Here is a 10,847-nt window from a genome sequence, read left to right on the forward strand (position 1 = left end):
GTGATATACTTATTCATTGAGCCAAATACACCATACCTTTGTGCTCCATCTTGTACCCTTTTTGTGAACCAAGAGCCGACTTATTTGTATTGTCAGACCTTGTAGCTTAGACAAACATCTCCTTACTTACTTTGCAGCCACATTTAGGCAACCCTTTCTTTTCGGTTTTTCCAATACGATGTTGTAGGCCCTCACGTGTTGGTTCATACCAGTTTTACTCTTGGGTTCATATTTTCACCCCTTGTTGGAGTTCAAATCACATTATCCTTTAGTTCAGACCACACCTTTGATCACTCTTCCTTTCATCTCCCACCTTTAGTTCTCTGAACTACGGAGCTCTGAATTCCTCATTGCACTATGAGAATACGTAGGCATGGGGTTCCCAATCCTCACCGAGCACTTTATCTATTCCTTTCCTTCCTCATTCTTTTACGAGTAATCTTTAACTAACACCTATTCGAGCGAGAACAATCAAAATGGTTCCCATGGAGTACCATGGATGTTTGGGGTGCTAATACCTTCCCCTTGCATAACCGACTTCCTTACCCAGTATATCTCTTTCCCTCGGGTTTTATCGATGTTTTCCCTTACCTTTGGGGATAAATAAAGTTCGATGGCGACTCTGTTGTATGTTCGAGCGTGCGATACGTTCGGGTATATTTCCGCTAACTAAAAACAATACCTTCTCCTCAACTACCTCCTTTTCTCTCATTCACTCTCTCCTTCTCTCTCTTCTCTCTCTTCCCTTGATTATTGTAGGTATTTTGTGGCTAAAAGGAGTATTTGTGGTGGATTAATCTTTTGTGGATAAGGATAAAACAGCATGCGATGGTGGTTCAGTCTTTCAATTGATGTTTATCGCAAAGTTATTTCTTTGAATCTCTATTGCAAAGTTATTCTCTAACTTTAAAAAATTTCAACCCTTTATTGTTGAAAACCCTTTCAATTTTCTCATATTTTTATACCTTATAACTCACTTAAATGGGCTCCAATTTCTTTGTTGTTGTTCCTTGTTATGTTCGCCAGATCAGCTGAAAATTTAGCTACACCACTTTGTTTTAACCCTTTGTGTTGTGAGTTCTTTTCAAGATCTGTTTGAACTGGTTAAGGGAGTGTTGGGATTTTAGTGAATCAATTTGTTGTATTTGGAACATTTTGGTTATTCTATATTTGAAGGGTTGGAAAGTAGTTATGGTGTGCCAAGCAGCTGGTCAAACCAAATTTAGGGCTTTGAAACACATAAATGGCAGTGCAACAACTTGAAGGCAAAAGGAAATACTCCAAAAGATGCATACCGCCGGTGACGACAAACAGATACCAAAACCTGCAACACGTTGTGACTTTGTTGCAGCAGACCATGATAACATCTCAACAGCAGCGTCCCTGTAAGCGAGATTTTCTGGACTCCCGTTGACAAAGCCGACAATAAAGTTTCTTCAAAATCAGAGATTTACCTTACTGCCAATGCCGCATGCCTGATACGTATATCTCTAAGGTTTTCAAAAGTATACACATAAGAGAATCGTCAGAAGCCAATTGAAGTTGGGTTAGAGTAAGGGGAAATCAGAGAAATCGTGTCTCGAATCGGCCAGTTCTATTTCGGACAGTACATGATGTTAACGTCGTGAATAAACAATTGAGATTCTTAGTTAGGTTTTTGACTGTCTTTCTTCTTTTCAACCAGAGGGAAATGCTGCAGCAGTTGGTTAATTAGCTTAAAGTATTGGTTGATGAGTGTAAGAGAGTGTTTCAGGACGGTGATTTTAAGGAGGGGAAGGTTGTTGTTCTAGAAATTGGGAGGTTTTTGAAAAAGGATATTGTTTTCATGACTGTCAGACCATTGAGATATAGTTTGGTTTTGGATTCTCATCCTGATAATTTGCATACACGAACCATGGCTTCAGAATTTTCCTTGCTCTGATTGCATCAAGCCATGAAATCCTGCTGCAGCCCAGCAAGGCCCGAATTTGCGGACTTAATTCACAACACTGATGCCTGCAATCATCACGAGCACTAAACGAAACCTCACAAGGAATGGCTTTGCATCACCTGCCACAATCCTTTGATACCGAGATAACAACAATGGACTTCACTGTGACGTATCTGCTCTCTTACAGATTTAGTATGGTAGTGAACAGAGTGAAGTTATGAATATAGTGGAGAGGACGCGTATGTCGGTTAATTATGTCCCTTCTAAAAAACCAACTGGCAGAGCGGAAGCTGCAAACATCGGCGACGGAAGCTAAACCAAACCTGCAGGACCAAAATTCCATCAATTAACTTCATTTACATACTACATTAACCATAAACGGAATTTAACACCAAATTTAACTAATCCCATAAACCAAAACTAACCATAATAGACTTTGAACCTAACAAATTCCTCACAACCATTTCCCAATTGTGACAACAAAAACCATCCAACTTACATTCATTTTCACCAACCATTAGCCTCACTCTCCAACTAACAGGAATTTGTTTTCCAATGATGGCAGAATTTTGACCAACTAACTAAGTTAGAGATTCAACTCAGTGAGTTACCAACAGCTAACTGGGTTAGTTATCACTAACTGACTCTAATCCTAGTCATCCAACCCTATCCTAATTCCTAACCAGAATAACTAACTCCGAAGCTAATCTCCAAGCTCCCTCAATCCGAACTTCTACTCTATAAATTCAGAGCACCACAATTCATTTTGGGTCCCTACTCTTTTTCTTCTGAAATCACTCACACTCTCCACCCTCTCAAACCTCACCACACGCTCATCACCATAACTGTTAGAGCTTCAAGCTCTAACCAGTTGAGCTTCAATCCTCGCAAATCATCTCCACTCAGCATCCATCCACACGCACACTGCACCAAATCACAAGATCCTCACTCACACGAAGAAATCAAGAAGGAAGAAGAAGGGAGAGCACGAAGCGAATACACGCACCAAGTACGTAAACAGAAAGAAGCGCAATCGATACATGTTGTTAACATCGCGGTGAAACCGGTAAGTCTTCATTTTTCCTATTTCATTATGCAAATAGTTTCAATTCTGCGTCGACGCCATTACGTTAGTAGTAGCAGTTGTTGAAAGGAGAACGAACCAAATCGAGATGCGCATCGGCGAGCATTGACTGAGTGAAGAACGACGTGAATCCACGAATAGTTGCCGCAGAGTGACAAAATTAAATTGATGAATGCGAAGCTAAAAGATGAGGGATACACCGCCGTGCCGGATTCTCTCAAAGAAAGACATTCCAGTGATTCATCCACGACTGAACAAGGTGTGATTAGACGCGGTTGATGATGGAATGATGGAAGAGAAGCTCGAGGAGTGTACCACCGCAGTGTAGAATCTCACGTGAACGTTGTTGTAGAGATTGACATGTGCCGCTTCGAGTCCTAACGGTTTGGGCCTAAGACCCGAACCAATTCCTTTATGCACCTCTCTCGGGCAGACACCCCTTGAAGCCAATTTGGGCCTCGTTTGGGCCTTGATGCTTCCTATTCGCACCTTGGTTCCGTTTCCTACACCCCTTATCCATTCTAAGGCCCATTTTCAGTCTTTCATGGTGTCTGCAAGTTAGAAACTATCAGGATTTAATTAGGAGTTATTTTTAGAAATGTAATTAGTTTAGGATGGTTAGGAATATAGGTTTATTGAAATCTTTAGGATTAGGATCAGGTAGAATTTTTGAAATTTAGAAGTTTAGAATAAAGTCTTAATTAGAATTTAATAAATTTTTTAGGAATATTAATTTTGGTTAGAAATTGGATTAGTTTTAGAATTTCGAGTTAATTGAATTTTAGGTTAATTAGATTAATCTTTTTAACATGTTAGGGTATTTTAGAATTTCATTGAATTTAGAAAATAGTTTAGAATTTAGAATCAATTACAATTAGGATTTCATCATTAGAATTTTAATTCAATATTCCATAATTGTCAAATGACTATTTTGCCCTTAATGTAGAAATAGTCCAACAATTGCAAGCTCCCTTTAGGATTAGAATGCAATCAATTTTAGGACTCAACATAGAATTTTATTCTTGATTTTGATTCTTAGGATTTCTAATCTAACTTAGAATATTCAATCAACTTCTTAGGATTTCTAATGTAACTTAGAATATTTATCATTATATAGTTTATCAATTAATAAAACTTAATTCATTAATATTTAATTTCTATTATATTAACTAAGATAAGGATTAAATGAAAAATATTAAGTTTTTGATAAACTATATAATGATAAATAAAAATTTTATTTTTGTAATTGATAAAACTTATTCTATTAATATTTCATTTTTATTTTGTAAAAAATAAAGGATTTAATTGAAATACACTGACAGTGTAAAAGGAATAAAAAAGGAGATGATTCTGAGTCTTCAATTTTTCTCCTCTATTTGAATATAAGTTCTCTTACCTGGCTAGTCAAACAATTGTCGTTCCTCTACAAACCCTCCAAACATAGCTAAAGTTATTCCAGTTTTTTATCATCATGACCATAAATTGATGGAGCAATAGACTTGACAATCCTTTCTCCAATTCTGGGGTCTTTGCCCAAATTTTCAATCTCTTCTAGAACAGAATGAGGTGCATCAGCAAGCCAAATGGCAATGTTGGGATGGACATAGATAAATTGCTTATAATCTATCTCCAAACTGCACTTGTTAGCTGACACCATTTCATTAATCAGACGTACATACTCAAAGTCTCCATGTTCATTTTTTGGATTGACATAAGTGAGTAAGAAATCCTTGAATTTCCTGGCTATGAAGAGACGCACTTCATCTCTTGTAACCCATTCTCTAAGAATTCCTTGAACACGGTACATCTCATACCCAGCTTCATCATCAAAATCATCCTCAAACTGATCATCCTCATTTTGATCAGTGGTTGGATCATGGAGTTAGCAATGCAATGATTTGTTTGATTATTTATATATGGTTTTGGCTGCAGAAATGCATGTATGAAGATTGAGAAATATCAGACTGCCAAGACTTCTTTAGAGACCGGTGCCGCATTGGTTGCAGACACATCAAGATTTGTTAATTTGACCAAAGAATGCGATAGGCTCATTTCAGGTCAACTTTATTCTTATACTTGGACTTGTATTGATTAGATTGTTATTTACTTTTTTAGTTACTTGTGGTTTTTTGTTTTGTTTGAGTTTGTATGTAACTGATGATGTTTCTTGATTGTTGATAATTATTTTTTTTACTTGAAGACTGACATGATCTTGGATGACATTGTCTTAAACAAAGGTAACGATTCACAATTGTTTCTTCTGTTTTATGCTTTCTCTTTCATTTTCGCTTAGATCTCCACGAACTTTTCTCTATTCCGCGTGAATTGTTTGATTTTTTGTTTCGAAATTCATGTGTTTGATTTTTCGTTTCGTTCGATAGGTGAAATCCACTTAGCACATTTGTATATGATGATAAAGATGCTGTAAGAGAGGATCCTTTGACTGAGTATGTTCATACTCTGAAGGTTTTTGAGGGAGAACTTTGGATGTTTGTGTTGCTTATGTTAGAGCTAGGGTTTTGTGATATTGCAGGTTGAAATAGTTATGGGATTAGAGGAAGAATTTGGGCTCAATATTGAGGATGATAACTCTGAAAACATCACAACCATTCAAGAAGCAACTGATTTGATGCAGAGGATAAACCCAGTTGTGTTAGTAACTCGGTTCTGGTTTAGTGTTTTGGTTCAGTTGTATTAAGCTAATTTGCCATTTTGTTGATTGATTGATTAGTTAATTAAGTTGTCTTTTTCATTGTTTGGTTTCTTGCAGTCAAAGATGTTCAAAGCGTGACTTTTTTCCCCATATGCCCCAAAGTTGAAAAGAATTTCCCACCTTGCCCCAGTTTGAAAAAAAATTCTCAATCTGCCCCCTTTTTCTTATTGGGCTCGTCCAATGGTTGGACAAGGGCATGAAGGCCCATTTTGCCGTGTGTGGGCTCGGCCAATCAATGGCCGAGGGTATGAAGGAAACATTTTATTTTTATTTTTTAATACTTTAAATACTTTATTAAATAGTTTTCTAATTATTATTAAATAGTTTTTTAATTAATTCTATATTTAATTAATATAATTCATTTTTAAAAAAATAATAATAATTTTTTTATAAAATATTTAAAATAAAATGTAAATAATAATAGTTTTTTATGATAATAAAAAAATTTGATATTGTTTTTTTTTAATATTAATAATAAAAATGATTATTTTTTAGAATATTAATAATAGAAATAATTTGTTTTTTTAAGAATTACAATGGAAGAAATACATTTTATTGATATAATGGAAGCAATACATTTTATTTATAGTGACCGCCTGTTCCACATCTTGTGCCAACTTTTTTGCGTTTTCCCTTGCCCAAGTCTTCTTGTCTTTGTCTTGCGGGAGACAGAGATGAGTCGGAAGACAATTCGTGAAGGGTGTCTTGTTGTTGTTGATGTTGTTGACTTTGATGTTGTTGTGATGTGTTTGGAGGCATATCCATACCATCCAGCTCTTGAAGCCAAAAGAAGGCATACTCATTAAATGGTCATCGGTGAGGTCAAAGTTGGGTAGTGAATGTGTGGCTTGTGTGTAGGTTTCGGGTTAGGTGTGTTGGATAGGAGGATAATAGACATCATCAGGGTTGTATGTGGGAGTGGGATGTGCAAATGTGGTGTTAGAAGGTTGGGGTTGAGAATGAGGGTTTGAGTATTCAAAGTTGGGTTGAGGAATTGGAGTGTATTGTATGGGTGGGCGTATGTTGGTTTATTGTTGATATTGTTGGTTGTAATAGTAGTTTGTTTGAGGGAATGGAGTGTGGGGATTATGGTGTTGGGTTGAGGTGGAATAAATTGTGTGTTGTTGTGTGGTCTGGGTGTGTTGGTATGTTTGTTGAGCTGAGGATGATGGTTGGTTATGTTGTTGTGGGGGTGATGTTGTTTGTTGGGTTGAAGAAGCTACACGTTGACGGGGATCATTCAAAAACTGTGTCGGAGCAACGTGCATAAAAGGAATTGATAGAAACCAATTCATGTATTCTCTACCCGGCTTAGACTCACCAATTACCGAGTTTCCTTGTAACACCAAATGCCTTCTTCTTTTCCATTCTTTCAGCTCTTCTTTATTTAAATCTTGCCAATGCGTGTCCCAAGCTTGGACCATAGTCATGTTATGGTGTTCACTTAGACATCTTGGCTGAGACGGTATTTGTTGTTCAAATCCAAATTGGAGTTTGACTCGATCCGTCTGATGCATCTCAACGGTAAAGAAACATATCATATATGTTGTTGCACTCCAGACTCGGCTGTCATTATAATCAGGCACTGGATATTGTATGTACGGCCTCCAAATAAACTGTTAAAAGAAATATAACTATTAGAATGTATAAAAAAAATTTAAATAAGTTTAATATTATAATTAATCATTCTTACATCGTTTTCTTCCATGTGTTCTATTGCAACACGGTACCCTCGTAGATGATGACGAGGATTATTTCCATAATTCATACCTCGTTTGCACCATCTTGCATATTAAAAAAAATACGTTAAAGTGACGTATAAATAATTTTGATAAATATAAATTGCATTTAAATGAAAATCGTTACCTTAATGCATAAGGATGTGATGGAACCTCGTTACTAACCGGGGCTAACAAGGGATGTGCGTGTGAATGCTCATACAGTTAGTAATACAACACATCCTCCTATGCTCTTGACTCCTTTATGGGTCGCCTTGCACATATGTCTATATAGTGCCGCCAAACAAGCAGAACCCCAACTGTATGTATTACATTTTTCAAGGTCTCCTACTAAAGGTAACCAAGAAGAATGCAATAAATTGTGACTCTTATCTGGCATTAAAAAAGTAGCAATTAATAGTAAAATATAAATTTTTGCATGTAAAATATTTTCTGCCTCGGACGGGTTAGGGTTATTTTTGAGTTGCGTTAATATTGCTTCTAACCAAACAATTTTGACAGAAGCCCCATTTTTATCCGAAGTTGTTGGTTCGATGCCCAAATTTTCCATGTAAACATCATTCGTCACGTTGGTTGGGCCATTAACAGCTTTACCATGGATTCGGAGACCGAATAACATACTCACATCCTCTAGTGTGATAGTACATTCACCTGTTGGTAAATGAAATGTATGTGTCTCCGGTCTCTATCTCTCTAACAATGCCACAATTAGTTTAGAGTCTACTTTTAGACTTGCAATTTTGGCCACATTTGCAAAACCTGCTAGCTCCAAATACGGTATTATAACCGCACTTGGTTGAATGTATGTATGCGAATGGACCCGAAACCTACCATCTTGCTGAAATTAAAATAAAAAACGGTAATGAATATTTGATCTGATAAAAAACGGAAATAAAAAACTGTAAATTTGAAAGAGACTTACGTATTCGGCAATGTTTGCCGCCGTCCCACGGTGTGATTCGCCCATCCATAACAAAGACATCTTGGAAGGAAGTGTAGAAATTGAAGAGAGTAAGAATTTGTGAAATAGAAATTGTAGGTAGATGATGAGAAGGAAGTGTAGAGGTATGAATTATTTATAGTGGTAAAATATAATAAATAAATTGGTAAAGATTTTAATGGGGGGATTTGACATTGCATGGAATGCATGCAAAAAAACTTTGTAAGGAATCCTGCAAATTGAGATTCCCACGCTGAAGGGAAAATTCACTGCGGAAAAGCTTGTCCTAAGGCTCGTCACTTTGATGGACGAGCTATGCCTTGGTCTTTGTGAGCTCGTCCAATGGAATGGTGAGGTGCTGCGTTTGTCGTATTGGCTCATCCAATGGAGTGACGAGTTCACTCTTTTAGGGTTTTGCCTCGTCCAATCAATGGACGAGCTTGTACAGGCCATGGTTCACGCGTTTCCCTTCTTCTCTCTCTTCCTATTAAATGAAAATCAGCATGTGATTTGTATACATTAATATATTCACACCAAACCAAATACACATTCATATCTCCTATAAATACCACTAACATCCTCATTTATTCTCACCAAACCAAATATATATTCATATCTCCTAAACTAAATCAAATATTACACATCCATGGCTCAAAGAAATTTAATTGTTTCTATCCATTCCGAAGGGTCACTTTTCACAGATCCAAGTGAGGGATTCTCATTTTGCAATACGAATTTAACTATGTTCAAAATCCACATCAACTCCGACTTTCATCATTTAAAAGACCGTATTGAAAAAAAGTTGCAACGTTATGTTGAAGACATCATTTATCGTCAACCATTATTTAATGGAGATGATAATGTCGTCTTTTACATAATGACACCCATTGAGACCGACGAAGATGTCAGGTCGATGTTTCAATGTCATGTAACATTATCTCAATTACCCAGCATTGAGATATATGTTCGTCTAGTCGATAAACTTGAAGAACAACCGAGTCACAATGAAGATGTTGAAGAACAACCGACTCACAACGAAAATCACGGTTATCCAACGCAATCTGTACAGTCACACGACTATGGAATGAGTCAAGCCATTGACGAAGAGCCGACTCAAAATAATGAACCTTTCATACCAAATGAAGAGGTAGGCGAGAATAGTGAGGATGATCTTGAGGAGGTTCGATTTGAAGATCTATTTGGTGTTAGCGATGACGATGGCAATGAGGACATATTCGACACACCGACCGTTGCACTAAGAGCGCAACCAATTAGTTTGTACAACCCACCTGCGCACATGCAAAACATAAGTTTGGATGATGCTGAACCAATCTCCGTTTTCGGCAGTTTCATATCAACTCACAATTCTGACGAAATAGAGGAGGGCATCGAGTATGAAGATAAGGAAGAGTGTGTTCTGGCGTTGCAACAATGGCATATAAAACGTAGTCTAGATTTTTCTGTGGTTAAATCTGACAATGTACGTTTTGTCATCAAATGTAGAAATTCAACATGCAATTTCAAATGCAGGGTCTCTTTGCGCAAGGGCAACTCAAGGTGGAGAGTAGGTAAGTCTAGTGGGCATCATACATGCGCAACCACTTCCATGTCACAAGACCATACAAAACTCAGTTCAGAAATGATTAGCAAGAGCATAATGGAGCTTGTAAATCAGGACGCTTCTCTTAAGGTGAAGGTTATCATCGCTCATGTTGTTGAGAAATACAGGTATATCATATCATACAAAAAGGCATGGATTGCAAAGTGTAAGGCAATTGAGTCGCTGTATGGAAATTGGGAGACATCTTACAACGATCTTCCGCAGTGGATATTGGTAATGAAAACATATCTACCAGGTACCATTATAGAATTACAATCCTTACATGTGATTTCAAATGATGGTTCATACTTGGGTGACCAAAGGATATTTCATCGTCTGTTTTGGGCGTTTAGACCATGTATACGTGGTTTCGCGTATTGTAAACCAATTGTGCAGGTTGATGGAACTTGGTTGTATGGCAAGTACAAAGGGACTCTGTTGATGGTTGTGGCACATGATGGGAACGGGAACATATTTCCGATAGCGTTCGCATTGGTTGAAAGTGAGACAAAGGAAGCCTGGAGTTTCTTTCTTAAGAATTTGAGAATGCACGTTACCCCCAAGCAAATCTATGCCTAATATCAGACAGGCATGAACCGATAAAGAGTGCATACAACAACCCGGAAAATGGATGGCAGTTTCCTCCTTCATCACACGTCTATTGCATTAGACATATCGCGCAAAACTTCATGTGTAACACCCTTCTAAAATACCCCAAGAATTTAATTAAAATAATAAACATATAATCAGAGTAATAGTGCACCAAGGGTGTCACACAAACATTCCACACCATTTAAACAATATAACCATCATGCTCTTTTATTTAAAGTTAAATATAAAG

The 10,847-nt window shown here is 37.1% G+C and overlaps 1 protein-coding gene and 2 long non-coding RNA genes across 3 annotated transcripts; 2 read left to right on the forward strand and 1 right to left on the reverse strand.

The window, feature by feature from the left end:
• Positions 1 to 731: 731 nt before the first annotated feature.
• LOC127096891 (uncharacterized) lies at positions 732 to 3,080 on the reverse strand. Its single transcript, XR_007792852.1, has 2 exons — positions 2,937 to 3,080; positions 732 to 2,253 (listed from the first exon to the last, which is right to left on the reverse strand). It is a non-coding gene; the product is annotated as an uncharacterized LOC127096891 (long non-coding RNA).
• On the forward strand, positions 2,849 to 5,886 carry LOC127096890 (uncharacterized). The gene is made up of 4 exons (XR_007792851.1): positions 2,849 to 2,996; positions 4,947 to 5,071; positions 5,215 to 5,251; positions 5,396 to 5,886. It is a non-coding gene; the product is annotated as an uncharacterized LOC127096890 (long non-coding RNA).
• A 3,397-nt stretch (positions 5,887 to 9,283) lies between these two features.
• LOC127093743 (uncharacterized) lies at positions 9,284 to 10,585 on the forward strand. Its single transcript, XM_051032648.1, has one exon. The coding sequence runs from the start codon at positions 9,284 to 9,286 to the stop codon at positions 10,583 to 10,585; it is 1,302 nt and encodes a 433-aa protein (XP_050888605.1).
• Positions 10,586 to 10,847: the final 262 nt, after the last annotated feature.

Source organism: Lathyrus oleraceus, chromosome 6 (assembly GCF_024323335.1).
Source record: "Lathyrus oleraceus cultivar Zhongwan6 chromosome 6, CAAS_Psat_ZW6_1.0, whole genome shotgun sequence".
NCBI classification, from domain to species: Eukaryota; Viridiplantae; Streptophyta; class Magnoliopsida; order Fabales; family Fabaceae; genus Lathyrus; species Lathyrus oleraceus.

What these genes read in the sequence shown, in the direction of transcription:
- LOC127093743 (XM_051032648.1), top strand. Translation starts at nt 9,284, where the DNA reads ATGACACCCATTGAGACCGACGAAGATGTCAGGTCGATGTTTCAATGT.